This window comes from Staurois parvus, unplaced genomic scaffold, assembly GCF_062004578.1.
Source record: "Staurois parvus isolate SC_StPar_1 unplaced genomic scaffold, SC_StPar_1.0 ptg000267l, whole genome shotgun sequence".
Lineage (NCBI taxonomy): Eukaryota > Metazoa > Chordata > Amphibia > Anura > Ranidae > Staurois > Staurois parvus.
Window position 1 is genome coordinate 968,743 of NW_028318063.1, and position 19,869 is coordinate 988,611.

Genomic DNA, 19,869 nt, shown 5'->3' on the forward strand with positions numbered 1-19,869 from the left:
AACAGTAATCTGAAAGATATTGTCAATTAGTGCCTTAAAAATCCTAAACACTTGAACTTTCTTCTTATTTGTGTGTAAGAAGCTGCTTGCAGCCTGCAATATATGTTCCAGGATCCTCAGAATACAGCTTTACCTGGATAAAAAATGTAATTAGTAGGTTGACTGTAATGCCTCTATGAATCGTAACCTTTAATTTTGAAAGAACTGTACTTTTTGGATAAAATATGCTGTTAAAATATTTAAAAAATTTGCCTAACTAAAATATTTTGCTTAATGGCAGTTACCCTTAAACCATTTTACAGTTTACAGTTTATAAAGAGTCCTGACAAGCTGGGCAGCTGTCTCTTTGTGCTTTTTGAAAGCAAAAGGCAGAATGAGACAGAGATTTTTTTTTTTTTCAAAAAGGAGTTTTTAGTATGGTTTGTAAGTTTCCAAAAAGGCATACAGGGAGTTCAATAACACTGTAAGGGCACAGAAAGACAGTACTGCAGGGGGAGCGGGGAGATCAAATATCACAAAAAATGCAGGTTTGTGACAAGGTAAGTATAGGTTGGCAAGCTAAGAGGACAATTGTAGTTTAAAATAAAATGGTACAATATGCTGGGATCCTATGAGTCGAAGATCATAGAGATAGGGTAATCATTATGTTGCAGTACTGTACATTATGTGGAATTTGTCCCTGTTGTCCCTATTGATATTAGCAGATAGAAGGAGAATAGGAGAAGCCGTGGATCGAGGAAAGTCCAACTGAAGAGTGGGGAAAGAAAGGAGTAGTAGGAGTGAAAAACTAAGGAGTAAGGAAGAAGAGAAAGAGAAAGAGGGAAGGGAAAAAGGAAGGGAGAGAGGGAAGGGAAAAAGGAAGGGAGAGAGGGAAGGGAAAAAGGAAAAGAGAGAGAGAAGGGAAAAAGGAAAAGAGAGAGGGAAGGGAAAAAGGAAGGGAGAGAGGGAAGGGAAAAAGGAAGGGAAAGAGGGAAGAGAAAAAGGAAGGGGATAGTGGAGGGGTTTCAAGGCAAGGAAAAAATAAAGAGTGGGGGGGGGGGGGCAGGAGTGGAAACAGGGAGATCCATAGAGTCCAGCCAAGGGAATGATCTAAGTTTATATGTTAATAAATTCTAACTAAGGGGACAAACTTTGATTGAAAAACATTGCTCTGTTACGGCTTTTAAACATGATGGCCACCAGCTAAGAGTTGATGTATATTTGGCTCTTAGATCCTTCACTGTGATCATATCTTTTAGTAGAGTCTGGAAACTAGCAGAGAGTGCATGAAAATTGGCACATCCTGTTATTAAGTGGATTTAAAAGGGAACAGACATAGAAGAAACTATTACATTCTATCACTACATTACATCCATTATCCTGGAAGAATGGAGCTTGGACAAAAAACATGGACTTTATAGGCACTACAATGATTGATCACAAAATTCAACACTTTATTCAACATATACACACATATGTGTATATGTTCAATAAAGTGTTGAATTTTATGATCAATCATTGCAGTGCCTATAAAGTCTATGTTTTTTGTCCAATCTCCATTTAGCCAATGTTAGGATCAGGCACTATAGGACTTTGGTTATGCCCCCACAGTAACCACCCTGTGTTGGGAGCACCTATTTTTATCATTGTCCTGGAAGGACCCCAAAAACTATTAAGCTGAACAATGATGGAATGCAAACATTGTATGCTCAATAACATTGCCTAGTTGGCAGGCTAAAAGTTTGGAGTGCTACACAACCCATCCATCAGCCAGGCAAAGACTACCTCTGATATTCAACTTACAGATACTCTGGAGCCTGCACGGACTCTGGCCACAAACTCCTTCTCCTTTTCTGCAGCTTGTCTCTGTGTTTTCTGAAAGTTTGTTAGGGCAGAGCTGAACTCATTCAGGAGTCTGTCTTTCTGCAGTTTTCTCTGTCTCTGTCAAACAAAGAGCACAAGAGGTTATAGAAGTGCATTTGAAATTTCTACTGTATAAATATTCTAAAGCAGGGTTATCATTTGACACAAACATTTTTCAGCTGTTGATGGGGAACTTCACCCATTTTAACAAAAAGTAAAAGACAGCAACTCCAAATCCCTTAGCTGCTGACTTTTAATAAATGCATACTCACCAAGAAGTCCAGTGCCGTCCCGGGTCTAACTGGAAGCCTTCACAGGTCTATGCAAAGCACTGATGTTGGGGGGGGGGGGGTGAAGCAAGCAAGTACTTGCTAGAAAAATGACTTGCTGTCCCCCCCACACCAAAAAAGACAAAATATAGACAAATGGAGGGAGGAGGGATCAGATGTGACTAAAGGTCCACAGGGAATCATAATATAATACAGAAAGTGAAAAATAAGTCATTCCAAATAAGCAGGTAACTCCAGGGAATCATCATCCTAGAATTTCCAGTGTCCATTTCCTAACAGGAATCCACTTGTTTGGAGGTTGTGACAAAGGTTAGAAGAACATATAATCTGGAATAGAGGCCATCCTAAAGTAATTTTTAAATTAAGTTTAAAATAAAAAATGGCGGTAACATTTTATCTGAGCCACAGTTTTTTTGTATTTTTTTTTAGAAAAGCTAAAGAAATCTTAACGTGTATTTGCACTTGTGCAGTCAAATTTCAGAAAATCACACTGTTTATATTCCCATTCACACAGCATACCTAGAAAATGTTAAAAATATTTATTACCTTTTAGGTGTTTGTTTGAAGCAGTGCTTGGGCGGGGACTGACTGCTATGTTGAATAATTTGAAATGAGAGCAAACGCAATCTGTTCCCAACTGACAAAGAGGGACGCACAGAGTTTCCCCTTTTTACATAGAATGCAGAAGGCCAGCTTCTAGACTGTTACCCCTTTGTTAGGACAGACATTGCTTAAATCTAGTTTACAACTGATAATGAGACCTGTCAGTACAGTACAGAAGGGCTAATTGTGGTAAACATTAACTCCCAAATCCCTCTGCATAGCAGAGGAAAACGTCAGTACTAGAGTTGTCAGAATGGAGCAAGTAAAATGTAAGCAGCAAATTAATTTCCATTTTTTCTTGATTAGCTATGTGAATGAGAACATGTAATGAATATAAAACAGGTGTTATCTTTATTTGCCTGCAGAAGTGAAAGTATACTTTAACTTTTTCAGGTCATCAATGCGCACATGCCTAGTCTGAATTTAGAAGTCCGTATGCATTCCTTAACTTGACTATAACTCACTCACTAATAAGCCAGCCTAAAAATGTTTACACTGTTTTTAAGGGCATATCTGTTTATACTCTGCTCAAAAAAAATGAAAAGAACACTTTGAAAACACATCAGATCTCAACGGGGAAACATATCATGCTGGATATCTATACTGATATGGACTGGGTAATGTGTTAGGAACATAAGGAAGCCCCATTGTTTGATGGAAATGAAAATTATCAACCTACATAGGACTGAATTGAAAGACAACCCAAAAATCAAAGTGAAAAAATTATGCAGCAGGCCAGTCCATTTTGCTGAAATTTCATTGCAGCAACTCAAAATAGTACTCAGTAGTTTGTATGGCCCCCATGTGCTTGTATGTATGCCTGACAACATCAGGGCATGCTCGTAATGAGACAACGGATGGTGTCCTGGGGTATTTCCTCCCAGATCTTGTCCAGGGCATCACTGAGCTCCTGGACAGTCTGAGCTGCAACCTGGAGGTGTCGGATGGACAGAAACATGATATCCCAGAGGTGTTCGATTGGATTTAGGTCAGGCGAGCGTGGGGGCCATTCAATAGTATCAATTTCTTCATCCTCCAGGAACTGCCTGCATACTCTCGCCAAAAGAGGCCGGGCATTGTCATGTACCACGAGGAACCCAGGGCCCACTGCACCAGCGTAGGGTCTGACAATGGATCCAAGTATTTCATCCCGATACCTAATGGCAATCAGGGTGCCATTGTCTAGCCTGTGCATCCTTCCTTGGATATACCTCCCCAGACCATCACTGACCCACCACCAAAACGGTCATGGTGAATGATGTTACAAGCAGCATAATGTTCTCCACAGCTTCTCCAGACCCTTTCACATCTGTCACGTGCTTAGTGTGAACCTGTTCTCATGTGTGAAAAGCACAGGGTGCCAGTGGCGGACTTGACAATTCTGGTGTTCAATGGCAAATGCCAATTGAGCTCTATGGTGTCGGGTAGTTTGCAGATGGCCCAATAGAGGACGTCAGGCCCTCAGACCACCCTCATGAAGTCTGTTTCTGATTGTTTGGTCAGAGACATTCACACCAGTGACCTGCTGGAGGTAATTTTGTAGGGCTCTGGCAGTGCTCATCCTGTTCCTCCTTGCACAAAGGAGAAGATACCGGTCCTGCTGATGGGTAAAGGACCTTCTACGGCCCTGTCCAGCTCTCCTAGAATAACTGCCTGTCTCCTGGAATCTCCTCCATGTTCTTGAGACTGTACTGGGAGACACAGTATACCTTCTGGCAATGGCACGTATTGATGTGCCATCCTGGAGGAGTTGGACTGCCTGTACAACCTCTGTAGGGTCCAGGTATGCTACCAGTAGTGACACTAACCCTAGCCAAATTCAAAACTAGTGAAAAACAGTCAGAAAAAATGAGTAGGAAAAAAATGTCCATGGCCTCCACCTGTAAAACCATTCCTGTTTTGGGGGTTGTCTCATTGTTCCCCATCTAGTGCACTTGTTTTTAATTTAATTAACACCAAATCAGATTAAACTGATTAACAACCCCCTCTGCTACTTAACTGATGAGATCAATATTCCAGGAGTTTATTGACTTGATGCTATACTCTGATTAAAAAGTGTTCCTTTCATTTTTTTGAGCAGTGTATTTTAAGGGCATATATTGCTTTAATAAATAACCTGCTCAGATTTTTATCAAGGCTGACAAATGAGACAAAAATGTGAAAACATTGCATTAACAGCTTATAACAGTCTTTTTTATACTATTTTAATTTGTATTTTTTTCTTTTTACAGGTAACTCATCACTTTAAAAGCCAGAGCTGGCTGATTGCTTCTGTCAAAGTACCTCTCTCTCTCTAAAGGAAACATGCACACTTCATGCACACTGCAGCTTTTCAAAACGCTTTTCTCCTAGCAGGAGAAAAGCAGCTTTAAAACTCACCTAAGCTGCATTTTTGCGAACCTGTTTAGGCTCATCAAGCGCTTTTGTTTATTTGATTGGCCAGAATATTAATTTATTCTGGCCACTGAAATGAAAATACGCTCTAGTGCTAAACGTACCTAGTGCGCAGGCATGTTTAGATGCGTTGGGCATATTTTCTGCCTAAATGCGTCTCTCCTGAACGCTATTTTGGTGAGTTCAGATTTCTGCCTCTAAACTCCTCTAAAAGCCTAGGTGTGCATGGACACAGGCTAACATAGAGGGGCATTTACGGGCAGAAAAAAATATGGCAAATGCCTAATAAACAGACATTTGACAGCTGCAGTGTGCATGAGACCTAAGAAGTTCAGTTGTCCTGCAATGGCTTGTTTGTAAACATTCAAATCCTGCTGATTTGCTCCCGTCCATTATATCCAACAGCTATAATGGGGTATTTATTTATTTTTATTACAGGGCATCGTGCAGATTAAAGTTAATATAAGAATTGTGGGCAAGAAGAGGGTCAATGCTCAAATGTATTTACCTATTTAAAAAACAAAAAAAACAAAACACCTTTCTGATTCAGATGTAAAATGAAGAAAAAATTCCAGATCATATTGTTATCACTTGTACTCATACTTGCAAAGTCACTTTTTGCCTAGTATTAATATTAATATTTGCCTGTGAGATTACACAAAGCTATTGTAAAACAATAAAAGGACAGCGAAGGCAACCATCAAAGATAAAATGCATTGTATCTGCTTGTGATGTTTTGCTGAAAGGAAAGGTGAAACTAAGTACTTATAACATACACCCCTCATAAAAAATGAACCGCAATGCTATTAGCATATCAGCATTCTCCATAATGGAATAATTCAAAACAACAGTAAACAATACTGCTGAAAATACATTTCCATTTGTCCGACCCTTTGTTGAATCATAGCACAATCTTATTATCTGAACACCATAGAAGCTCATCAATGGTTCTACGCAGCTGTATATACAGAACGTATACGCCAGTACTTACGTAAATATACACATGCCTGTAGGCATATGACCCAGAACATAAGCTGTCCACATCCAAGGGCATAAGTCCATATGCCTGCATTAGTTTACACAAGTATGTATGCATGTTGTACAGGATCTATGCTGGATAAGGGTGCATGTCCCTACGCACCATCTGGCCAATTAATGAATCTAGAATATAACCTTTATTCAGATATATATAAAATGTATGCTAAGCTGTAATTAATACCTATTGGAGTGGAATGTACTGCGTACAATAGTATGACTGTATATCATTACAATTATTTACCTTACATCCAAATGGTTAATAACACCAGACCAGATCTAATACCATACCGTTTTAGATGAAGTTACGGAATAAAGAAGACACTGTAGTTTGATCATAAGCTTATAAAATGGAATATATAATCTCTATCAAGGAGATAATGTTACCCTATGGACAGAACTAATTAGATAATATAATCTGTCTTCCTACAGATATGTAATATGGCTACACTCATCCACAGGCCTTAATGTAAGCCTCTAATGGACAAGCCCCATATATCACCATATCCAGACAAAAATACCTCACTATCTTGAGGAATGCAAATGATGCACTATAAAGCACAGTACAGACCACTCCAAAAAAAGGGGGGGGAGAAAAGTAAATACTATGTGCATTCAAAAAGTGCTCCCAAAGAAAGACCCAAAGAAAAGAAAACAAGAAACTCTACATGTTTCGCTCCAAGAAAACAGAGCTTCGTCAGGCATATAAAGAATTAAAATAGGTCACATAGTGACAGGAGGTTATGCTCAGTTTTACATGCTGGCAAAATGGCCTGTACAGTTGTACAACAATGTTGTACAGGATGCCAGGGATGGGTCCTGAACTGGAGATATATTTCCCCACTATTTGGGTTGTGTTCCCTTTAAGGGAGAGTTCAACAGACATTTTGTTAGTACTCAGGGGTTCACACCCTTGTGGGGTGAGGGGTTCCAGGGTAGTTTGTTCAGGGAGGAAAGGAATGAATTATAGTACTCTCTGGATTGGTAGTCCTCATTTGGGACCCGGAATTCAGAGGCTTAGAGAGATTTTGAGTGGGAAAGAGCTTTGCAACTCTGATTACAGGGACTTTGGTCCCAAAAGAGATAATACACCTGCAACGGGGGCTTGAAAAGCAAATGGAAAAAGTCAGTACCTGTCTAGGAGGTGGCATGGAATAGTCCACAACTGTAAGAAAATGTGGGCTGTCTAGTGAGCGAGACTCTGTTTTGCTGAGCTCCTGCTGCTTGTCTTTGACCCCAAAACAGACAGTAATTCTAGACCCAAGTGTGAGACCGAGATACTGGCAACGAGCCATTTTGTGGCTTATAATTATATCAGGACTATGGCCTGTTTGCCTTTATTTGTGCTGAAGAAAGCTTTTTTTGATTGCTTGTTTTGAGAGACAAATAAAGACTATTTACTTTTAAAATATTACAAATCAATATTACACTACCATTTATTGCAATGGGAGGCTAAATGCACCTATGACTCTCTTATGCTAAGTTCTCACTTGTACATTCCCTTAACTCGAACGTGACAGAGGGAACAGAGTTTGACAGATTGTGTCATGACTTGTGATCAGCCCCCTCTGGCTGTATGATAGGCTTTAGGCGGGCAGTAAACCGTGGATCAAGCCACCCTTGTAACCAGCCTAACGCTGGCTGTTTGTGTGCCATGCATACTGTGCATACTCTTGAAGCCTAACAGAGAAATTGGTCTTACCATCCTGGCTGCACTATCTGACAGAGGCGAATGAATAACAAAAATGGCTGGACAAGTCACAAATCCTTCGACATTTCACATACGTATGTGTACGGTTTCTCAAGAATGTATTTATTCTGGAGATCAGATTTTTAAAGAGTAGTGTGAGGAAGGTAATTCCTGTCTGTGTAACTATGCATAGGAATAAAAGGCAAGTGTTTGCTTTCAAATGAAAATAGGTAGCTTCTAATCCTGTCTATTTAGCCATGTTAAATATAAAGTACATCATTATATTTGTTATCAATAAAAGCAATGTGTAAACATTCAGAAACGTCCCTTTATAAAAAAAGCACCATGAAGAGAAAAGGGAAATTTGTTTAAAACAAAAAGTATCTGTTCCCTTTTTTGCACTATGCCTCACTGCACAAGCCTATGCATGTAAATCATGCTGCAACGGTTTTCACATGGAAGTTGCTTGGTTAAATTTTCAACTTAAACAATTTACAAAAAAAAATAATAATTTGCAAATTTCTTTTAAAAAAAGGTATGACAAGCTGTTTAAAAAAAAATGATAATTTTCTATTATTTTATGTAGCATTGATAAATAATATAAATATACAAAACAGAATGATATATGAAGTCCTTCAGTAAATTAAATAGAAATTGCAGTGCTGTAAAAAAAATGATCCAAGTCCAAATGTGCATTTTCCATATGATATGGACAGTTGATGGGAAATGCACATCTCGACTTAGATCATTTCTATTTTTTCTAAGAATAGAAAAAAAAAAAAAAGAAGATCTCCATGGACTCTCCACTCCACTGTGTACAGCTATGTACAGCCATTGATTTCTATGGGCGCTTGTATGCAGCACTTGCAGCTCTTGGGTGGGGAAATACCACAGGTGCTCATGTGCACAAGGCCTTAAAAGTACCATCATAGTAGAAATGAACAATGCGAATGAAAGGATTAAGTGGCGCCCTTATAAAAATCAACGCAAATTAAAGTATTAAGAGGATATTTGTATTAACGTATGGGGACCGCTGTACCCTCCAGAGAGAGGCCATATGGATTATTCAGCTAGTAGCAAACCCCTCCCCCCCCAATTTAAATAATGTTTTAAGCTTTAAATCCTTTCCACCTTGAGATTATCTTTTTCTTATTATTATTCAAAGGCTGTTCCTTCATCTCTTGTTTTTGTTTAGTTCCATATCCAGGTATAAGGTTTTCATTTTTTCATATGTATATTTTCATGGGAATATTAAAGTGGCTACCTGCATATGAATTAATATCAAACTACCATGTGAAAATATATAATATGACATGCTTTGGTCTGTATCATTAATATTCAAATTTCATTATTGTAATCAATTAAACAAATTAATAGTTTGCATGTATATATTGTTCGATGTAAATGCAGAGCTGTAACCCTCTGAATGGGAGGACTCTTACCAGTTGACCTACATATTTTGCTACTAGTTAACAATTCTTTCTCTTTCTTTCTATTTATTTGTTATCATTGTAGAGACATCCTTAGAATATTTTTGGCCATTGGGTACACCATCATGTCCTTCCCCATTGGAATGATTATTAAGATGGCCGCCACATCACAGCGTCATGACATTATGACAAACAGAGTACATGATGACGCCATTGCATGCATGCGCTAAATGCCATTTTTGGCACCATCTTTAACTACATATACTGGGGGTACACAGTGAACATTTTGCCAGCTACATTTAGTTCTGAGAAGATCTGTTGATGACCGGCTGACTTATTATTATACACCTCTGAGTACTTTGACCTCTATTCCATCTGTCATTTACTAGGATTCATACCAGCATGGCTTTTTCCTCAATTACCTTGATTAGGTTATATTTCTTTCTCCCCTTTTTTTCTGGCTAATTTGTTTGTTTTCCTTTTTCCTTTTTTTTTTGGCAGCAATGTCGTTTATTGGGGGGAGCTTTGTGTATGCAATGAGGGCTGATGCTTAATATTGTTTTAGGATCATCCTTTGATATGGCCATAGATAAATATGTCTCACTATTCATTATGACGAGTAGGGGTGTAGTTTGGAAATATTTGGGCAACTGATTGAAACCTTTAATAGGCATTTATATATAACAATCCCTGTTACAATGTTGTTCCCTCCCTTCTTTTACCTACCGCAATACGTATATATAAGTTGCAGCCTGCAAGTGGTTTACTGGGGTTATAGCTGAAGCTATCAGAATGTATTTTTTCAGCTGGCGATTGTCTCTCTCATGAAAGTGGTCCAAGCAGCTAATTAGCCGCTGGATCGCTTCAAGAAGCACGGTGCCCTCCCTTCACTGCTCGACAGTGTTTCTCAGGCTTAGGGCACTGTCATACTGATCCACAGCAAAACTGTGGTAAAATAGCGTATATGTGTTTTTGCTGTGTTCTTACCTAAATTTTCCTGTGATTGCGGTGTGTTTTTCACAGGATATGTGACTCATAAAAATGCATCAAAAACACAACAACACAGGTGTATTTTTGACACATTTCGTTGCATTTAAATAGGGTGGTGCATTTATCTTGTTTTTTTTTTACCTGACCAAATATGTCCAAAAAATTATTATACAGGATTTTATACACTGCAATTGAAGCACAATGGACCAGTGTGAAGATACACATAGACATACATAGGGATGCATTTTTCTTCAGCTTTACTTGCGCTTTTTTTTTAACACAACAGTGCTTCCAAATCTCTTTAGTGTGAAAGCAGCCTTACCGCTTTCACCAGCAAGCCCAGGAAATGATCTGAAGGCTGGCCATAGAGGTGAACAGAGACCAGATTGTCTCTGATCACCTCTATTATTTTGGAGAACCAGAGCAACGTCATGACATCACTTCCGATCTAGAGTGGAAGTAAACATGTTTTTTTGATCTTTTGCTTTTAAAGGTAAAGGAGAAATTTGGGGTCTTATAGACCACAAATTTCTCCATAAAGAGGACCTGTCATATATATGTTGTGTAAACTGTGTTTGCACCACACACACACACCACGAACATTAGAGTCAGAGCAATCATTCTGGAGCTAAACCTCTTCTGTAACTCTAAGTATGTAATCTAAAAATGTTTAAAGCATCGCCTATTGAGATCTTTAGGTTTAGTATTTTGTCGCGATTGCACAAGCATGCGCTAAAATATCATCTTTTATAAAAAATGTGGTTTTATATATATTGTGTTTCTTTGGAGTAAAATGAATGAAAGTGTATATTTTCAAAAAAATTGCATTTGAAAAACCACTATGCAAATACTGTGTGACATATAAAATTGCAACAATCACCATTTTATTCTCTAGGGTCTCTGCTAAAAAACAGATGTAATGTTTGGGGGTTCTGGGTCATTTTCTAAAAAAAAAAATACATATTTTTACTTGTAAATAAAAAATGCCAGAAAAAGGCTTGGTTTTCAAGTGGTTACAAAGGGGGACAGAACATGTGACAGAACAATAACAATACAATGCAAAACATGAGGGGATTGAGGGCCCTGCTCTTTCGAGCTTACAATCTAGGAGGGAGGGGATGGTTGCACAGGAGGAGATAGCTGTGGTGGATGGAGTGGTAGGAAGAGTGGAGGAGGTCGGCAAGTTAGCAGGGGGTGGGGTAGGCTTCCCTGAAGAGATGGGTTTTCAGGGTGCGCCTAAAGGAGAGGAGAGTAGGTGATAATCTGATGGGTTGGGGCAGGGAGTTCCAGAGGATGGGTGACACCCTGGAGAAGTCCTGGAGGCGGGCATGGGAGGAGGAGACCAGGGAACTAGAGAGGATGTCTTGTGAGGAGCGGAGTGTGCGGCTGGGTGGTACTTGGATATTAGGTCGGTGATGTAGTTCGGGGCAGTATGGTGGACGGCTTTGTACGTCAGTGTTACGATTTTGAATTTGATCCGTTGCGCAATCGGAAGCCAGTGGAGGGATTGGCAGAGGGGGGTGGCGGAGATGGAGCGGTTGGAAAGGTGAATGAGTCTGGCTGCCGTATTCAGGATGGACTGAAGCGGGGATAGCCAGCGGTGAGGCAGGCCAGTGAGGAGGGAGTTGCAGTAGTCAAGTCGTGATATGATGAGGGAGTGGAATTTCTATGGATATCTGGGATTGCAAATATCTGTAAATACTGGCAACATGTGCAACTGCAGCTCCACTACTTTACAGTATATTATTTGCTGCGGTTTATTTTTCATGATCTTAAGATATTTTTTAATGTTTGTACAAACAAAATATAAATATGTTTATACACATTTCGGTGTGGTACCTTAAAAACCTACATTGGATTATTCTGATATATCAAAAGCCCAAACGTTTTTTGAATAGAGTAGGGAATAATTAAAACCCCTGTCGATTTCTTTTTTCAGTGTCTTGTACATAAGATTTCTCTTGCAGATACAACAGGAAGTGAGAGCAAATCTCTCCAATTTAAGAAAAATTTCCTCATAGACAATGTGGAACTGTGACTTATCACAGTTTGACTGATCTACTGATGGTTTTACTTGTTCCAGGGCAATACAAAGACATCAGACATTCTAAATCCTTCACCAGTCTATAAAATTGCTTTTGGCTTTAGCTGAGTTGTAGTGAAGGTAGTATCAGTACCTGATCGCTGTCTGCAGGAAGAGATGTAAAGTTCTTGAGGCAAACATCTGTGTCCTTAGCAAGTTTATTCACAAACTGTATCTTCTGCTGTCTACAACAAAAATGACAACATCATAGCATCAGTATACTGAAAGAGGTGTTGTAACTGGTATATAATCATATAATATTCTCCCAAAAAACAAATCTTCTCCCTCCAGCCTCTCATCCTCAGGGCATACTTGGCCCGAACTCTATATATTACTGGCATTTATACACCACCAATTTTTGCAGTGTTTTACATTCCGTACACTCACATCATTCCCTCTTGTGTCTCACCCATGAAGTTATTTTCTACTATTTCTATGTATTGTATTAGTGTTATTAACCACTTGTCCTCCAGAGGATTTACGCCCCTTCCTGAACAGGCCATTACTTGCAATTTAGCTGACAATTGCGCAGTCATGCAATATTGCACCCAAATGAAATTTACGTTCTTTTTTCCCACGAATAGAGCTTTCTTTCTGTGGTATTTGATCGTCTGTGTGTTTTTTTTATTTTCTGCGCTATAAGCAAAAAAAAAAAAGACCGATAATTTTGAAAATTTTACTTTTTGCTAGAAAACATATCCAGTAAAAAAAATTTAAAAATCAAATTTCACCATAAATTTAGGCCAAAATGTATTCTGCTACATGTGTTTGCTGAAAAAAAATTACGTAAAAGTTATAGCGTCTACAAATGGCAGTATAGATACTAACATTTTAATTTGTATTCTTTTTATACAAGTAATGGCGGTGATCAGCGACTTATAGCAGGACTGCGGTGGACATTTTGACACTGGGGGGAACTGACTTGGGGTCAATGACATCCCCAGTGCCACCAATACAGTGATCAGTGCTAATAAAAAGCATTGACACTGTACTAATGACACTGGGCAGGAAGTGGTCAACATCTGGGGCGATCAAAGGGATAACTGTGTGCATTTCACATTATGTGCGGTTTTATTGTCTAAGCATGCTGCTTTGTATTGCTCTGTTATGTTATGCTATGCAGAGCAATACAAAGCAGCATGCTGGTGCTGACAGGGGAGAAATCTGTATTGTTTACATACAGACCTCTCCCCTGTCAGTGTTCCTCAGTGATGGCTGGGTAGTAGCGGGGAATCTCCGGCTGGGACCCGGTGATCGAAAGCTGTAGCCGCCAATGGCGGCGCGCGTTCCCTACCCGGAAATACAAAATCACGTATACATACATGATTTTGCACAGCCCTGCCGCCCTGTAGCAGTATTTCTGCTATAGGACGGTCAAGAAGCTGTTGATGCTCTTATCTGTGCTGAGATCTAGTGGTAGTTCAGAGCTACAGCAACTTATGTTTATTGGTATTTCCCATTTTTTCCCATCCTATACAGTACTAGGTTGTACAGTCTTAGCAAAACCCTACATTCTTGTTCCATGTCCCCTCAGTTAGTCTTGGATCTTCATAGCAAACGCTAGGCTGAGAAGTGTATTGTCTTTTTACATTTCAATTGACTGGAAAAACATCCTCATTACTGTACTGTAACAAGTAATATTGTGTTGGGTTCACCTGATTGGAGAGTTAAAGATTAATTTTAGGTAAAAATGGGATGGTACTTACATTTATTGAGAAGTGTCCCTTGTGCTGATACTGTCCTAGTTGTAATCCAAAGTCTTCTGCCCTTTATCCCCTGTACTCCTGCAACCATAAACTTGCAGTACTGCGAGGGTTAATATGAGTACTGGACATTCACCAAGAGTGATGACTATGCCCACCCACTGCACCCCCCCTTCCCCCCCATTTACAGAAGCTTTACTATATCTTCCATGAATGAAAAGCGTTCAATGAATAGAGGAGGCGGGTCTTCATTCATCTGTCCTTTATTCACATAGAGCTTTACATTTATGGAAGCTCTGGTACACCTTCTATGAATGGGGTAGGGGGGCAGAAAGAGCAAACACGATCAAGTCTAGCACTCGTATTAACCCTTGCAGCACTGGAAGAAGATAACAGCTGTGGAGGTTTGGAAGGGGGGGGGGGAGTGGAAGAAAAGGACTTTGGATTTCAATTAGCGCACATAGCACCAGCACAAGGAACTCTTCTCATTAAATGTCAGTACTGTTCCTTGCCCTTAGATAAACTTAGCCCAAGTTGCTGTCTGTGGATTGGGCTGAATCAGCAGCTGACCATAGTGTCAGGACACATCAAGATCTACGATGGTATGTTAATGCATAAAGCGGTATTCGAAACAGAACAATCCCTGTTCTCAACGAACTTACATTCTATGGTATCTATCTCACATGCGTACATACATACACATACTAAGGCCAATTTCAGCTACGTTCACACCAATGCGTTTTTTAGTGCTTTTTGCAGAAACGCCCTACAGTCTATTTAACATGGTTTCCTATGGAGCATGTTCACATCTGTGCTTTTTTGAGCTGCTGCATTTTTGGAAAGGGTCAGGGGCTTTTTTAAAAGCAAAAAGCAGAGTTTTTTCTACAACAGAGTTCAATGGAGAATCTGCAGAAATGCATGGTAGTGCCTTTTTGCCGCGATGTTGTCGCGTTTTGCATTTTTATTCTGCCCAGCAAAAAATAAATAAATAAGAGCTGAACAAACCGCAAATCGCGGTAAAATTGCAGGTAAAAAGGCGTGTAGAAAACCGCAAAATGAACTGCTAAAAGTACTGCAAAATGGACAAAAATCATAGGTGTGAATGGAGCCTTAGGCTCCATGTACACTGCAGCTGATAAACTCACGTTTAGGGGCTTTTCTGCGTTTTTTTTTCCAGCAGCCCCTGAACTCTCCCTAATGTTTTCCTATGTGTCCATGTACACTATGTTGTTTACAGTCCTTTACAGGCAGTTGAGCTTACAGTCGTTTCTTTGAACGCACCAAACTTGCGTTCAGGAATAGATTTGATCAGCCTTTCAAACGCCAAATGCTTGTAAATGCATGTAAACGTGGCTAACCGTGTTTATAAGCGTTTGCGTTTGGAAATTTTTTTTAACTCTTCCATTTCCAGATGCTGTCCAAAGCCTTTTTTCATCATGAAAAATGCATGCAAAGCGTTTTCCCAGTACTCAAATGGACCTGGTACACCATACTTTGAGGTTTCGCATGAAAGAAAATATGTTAGACACTGCTGAAATAATTTCTGCACAGAAAAAAGCTGGAACACATCCAAACACCACAAAAAAAAGACACCTAATCTTAGCAAATACTGCTCTCTCTGCTTCTGCTCTCTCTATTTCTCTCAAAATGTCTCAAAGAGACCTGAGGAAGAGGTACAACCTCACGTCAGCCATCAGCTATCCAGACGTCTACAGTCCCCCACCAGACTACCTTCAGGGGTTTTGGACCACAATGCATCCCTTGTGACATGCTTTCCATTTGATTATATTTCTCTTGTGAGTATTTTACTTTTTATCAATCTTTTTGTCTCTTTGTATATCCAGAAGACTACAGGACCATTCACAAAGCACAGCGCTACTTGTGCAAGCTGTCACAGCCGAGTGCCCACACTGAAAATCACAGCGGGGACACAGGATGGCTGGTGAACCTGGCTGGTGTGAGGACACAGTGGGATCGAGGGACAGGTGATTGTCTGTTTTTTAAAGGTCAGCAGATACAATTTTTGTAGCTGCTAAAAATTTTTTTATTTTGACTGGAACTCCACTTTAATGCATTCACAGCATTAAGGTAAAAAATGTCCCACTAGTTGTATCAACCCCTACAACCCCCTACTTATCTGAGTCCTATCTCGATGCAGTGCTGTGCCCATCTTCAGCAGTACTGGTCCCTCTCTCACCTCACAGGCTAAAGACAGAGCAGGAGCCATTGGTCCCATACATCCTCTACTGGGGTCCCCTGCCAGTGATCACTGTGACACCTCTTCCCTGAGTTCCCCCATAGCAAGCTGCAAAGGCTCTACCAAACCAGGCTGTTTGCGTCCATAGCGTGACTCAGCCCCGCTCCCTCCTCCTAGGATTTGACTGACAGCAGGAGCCAATGACTTGACAATGCTTTCAGCCAAGCCTGTGAGAGAGAGGAGAAGTGAGAAGAGCTAAGGGGGTGGGGGGAGCTGCTATTGAAAGTTTTTGTACCTTAAAGCAGTGTGTCACTGAAAAAACAAAACAAAAGTCAGCAGCGACAAAAACTATAGCTGCTGACTTTTTAAAAACAGCCACTCACTTGTCCCTCAATTCCATGGTGTGTGTCCCCTCACAGCCCATTTCACCGGACGCTCTGTGTTCCAGGCACTGGCATCTTCAGTGTGGGCACCCGGCTGTCACAGCTTACGGCTTCAAAGCCAGGAACCCACTGCATATGCACAAGTATCGCTGCACTTCCTGAATGGCCCCGTCGTCTTCTGGGACCTGTTACGTGTCCCAGAAGACTAGGGGAGGGAGGAGAGGAAGACAACTTTCGTTTCCAATCGCCTATGCGATCGCAGTGGAAGTGGGAGTGGGTATTTGTCAAATTTTGGGTACCCGTTCCACAAAGGTGCCAATCCTTAATGGGGAGCGGGGGACCTGTACTTAAAGTGGAACTTCCCCTTTTGGGTGGAGCTCCGCTTTAATGCAGAGAATGCATTATTGTAAAAAAAACATTTGCTTTTAGAACCACTAAAATATACTAAGAAGTTAAAAGTCATTAGAAGTTGAATATCTAATATGGCAGAAAGGCAGATAATGAGCTCCTAGCCAACTAACACTACACTGTAACATTTCTTGTACTTTGTGGCTTTAAACATTGAACCGTGCTAAGCTGTGGGGTCATTTATCTAAGAAATGTGTTGATATAATTACAACATAAGTCTCCTTCTGCCGCACTAGCAATGTCAAGAGATATGACTAGGTTGTGTACTCACAGCTGATGGCGGAGCTCTGCAGAATCCAGCGCAGTTCCAAGCTGATTTACTATCCTCTGTATTTCAGAAGCTGCATGAGAAGTTAATTATTAATATAGTATGTTTCTCAGTGTGTGTGTTATAACATGCAGGAATAACATTTTGCAATTAAACATTTATAAGAGGAAGTAATCCATGTAAATGGCAAACAATGAGATCACTGTATAGCTCTAGCAATCGTAAAGTGAGCCTGTCAAGTGCCAAATATTGTCTATTGTGATGATTCGACTGAATTTAGATACCCAGCGAAGTGACCGGCCTCAGGTGATACACAGTGATTAAACAAATCCTCCTACATTCATTGCACCTGTCTACCTCCTTTCTACATCCGTTCAAAGTCCAGAATTTTTACAGCTTGTCTGAGCTGTCAGAAAAAAATCAGGGTGGAGAGCTAATATACTACACTGCAGAGATCAGAGAGGAGAGCTCTGAGAGATGATTGGAAGGAAGAGGCACATCCCCCTCCACACAGTTCACAGGAACAGAGCTGAGGCTGTCAATCTGCTGGAGATCCTTCCCCTGTCACCATTTTTATCTTGGTGTCAGCAAAATGTGTCAGAAGTGATTTATGCTGATAGCAAAGCAACGAAGCAGCAGACAGAAATGACACAGTGCTCTGGATTGAGACACATACACACTATAGAGGGATATGCTTTGTTCATTTTTCATGTCTGAGGTTTATAACCACTTTAAGTATGTGTTAGTCTTTCCATTTGTTTTTTGTGTTCTCCCATGGATCTTAGATCTCAGACCCAGGCTGAATACAGGGCCTAATCCAAAGAACAGGAGTATACCACTCAAGCAAACAATCCAGATCAATCCACAACAGGTGCAGGCTCTGGCTTGCCACCACACACGATGCAATAGGAAGAAGGGTCAGCCGCACATCGGAGGATAGATGAATATAGTGTGTATTTATTGATCCATAGGACACGCAAAACACCAGGACATGAATACAGGACCTGTTAACGCATTTCACACTATCTCGTGCTTAATCATGCTAATTTATATTTATGTTGATTAACATCTTGATGCCGGCCAAAAGCAAATGTGTGGCCTCCCGACATCTGGGCCTAGGCGCCGAGTGGCTGCACATTTGCTTTCTATAAAAAAAAAAATATGTGCCGAGAGCGTGTGCCCTGCACGCTCCCAGCACACATTTCCGATGCTCATGGAAAGTCCCAATCTCCTCTTTCGATCGGGACCTTTCCCGATCATGTGACCGCTATGACGGTGTGTCACGGCGAACACATGACCCTAAACCCTTAAAGGGCCGGGAGGCACTGGCTACAAGGGAGTTAAGCGCAAGATCGTGTAAAACGCGTTAACAGGTCCTGTATTCATGTCCTGGTGTTTTGTGTGTCATACGGATCAATAAATACACACTATATTCATCTATCCTCTGGTGTGCGGCTGACCCTTCTTCCAATTGAATACAGGGCCTGCAGAACTGCTCTAGTCAGCATTAACATGCGGAAATTTTAACCTATCACTAACACTAAAAACCCTACCCTACTCAAAGTGGAAGTTCAGTCAACACTAACTACACTTAAATTGTCTCCCTCCCCCCCATTTTAAGCATATTCTGTCTACCCTGTGAAAGGAAAGATCTGTATACCTACCTATGCTGAGGGCACTCCAGTCTGGTCACATGATCGGGTCCCAGCACCAACTTCAGTGTAGAGGAGGGATGGCTAACAATGGATACCCCATAGTAAGCCTATGGCAGACATTGACAATAGCTGCATAGCCTGGTGGTGACATCCCCCATAGGCTTACTATGGGGCATGCGTTGTAGGCTGTCCCTCCTCTACACTGAAGCTGGTGATGAGACCCAATCATGTGACCGGACCAAAGCACTTTCAGAATAGGTAAGTATACAGATCTTTTCTTTCACATGGTAGATAGAATAGGCTCAGAATGGGGGCTGGAGTAGATTTAATTCTACAACATACAGTAGTTAGTGTTTGACTAAACTTCCACATTAACACTTAACCCTAAACACAAAGGGGTGTATTCATGAAAATGTTTGCATAGCTATTGGTCCAGTGAAACTGTTAATACATTTGCTCTGTGCAAAAAAAAAAGTTCTTCCTTAAAGTGATTCTAAAGGCTTAAATTAAAAAAAAAAACAAACAAACAAACATAAAACAAACATGTCATACTTACCTGCTGTGTGCAGTGGTTTTGCACAGAGCAGCCCAAATCCTCTTCTCGGGTCCCCCGGTGGCATTCCTGGCCCCTCCCCCTTGCCGGGTGCCCCCACAGCAATCAGCTTAGTATGGGGGCACCCAAACATGCGCATTCCCCTCCCCCTCTCTCTTCTCATTGGCTCAATGGTTCTCACTGCTGTCTCAGCCCAGGGGTCCCGGGATAGCCAAAACCCCAGTTCACATCGCTGGATCGAGAAGGGGCTTAGGTGAGTATTAGGGGGAGCTGGGAAGGTTGCTGCAGAGAGAAGGTTTTTTACCTCTCATACTCATCTCCAGGACTTTTCCAGAGCCTCCCCCA

General features: G+C 40.7%; 1 protein-coding gene across 1 annotated transcript in view; it reads right to left on the bottom strand.

Annotated features, from left to right (window-relative positions):
• The window catches only part of STX7 (syntaxin 7), a 57,003-nt gene that overhangs the window by 22,139 nt on the left and 14,995 nt on the right, over positions 1-19,869 (bottom strand). Inside the window, exons 3-5 of the mRNA XM_089681445.1 lie at positions 17,320-17,389; positions 12,452-12,542; positions 1,783-1,920 (exon numbers count right to left, since the gene is read on the bottom strand). Coding sequence (XP_089537571.1) covers positions 1,783-1,920; positions 12,452-12,542; positions 17,320-17,389 — 299 coding nt within the window. The remainder of the gene's footprint in view (positions 1-1,782; positions 1,921-12,451; positions 12,543-17,319; positions 17,390-19,869) is intronic.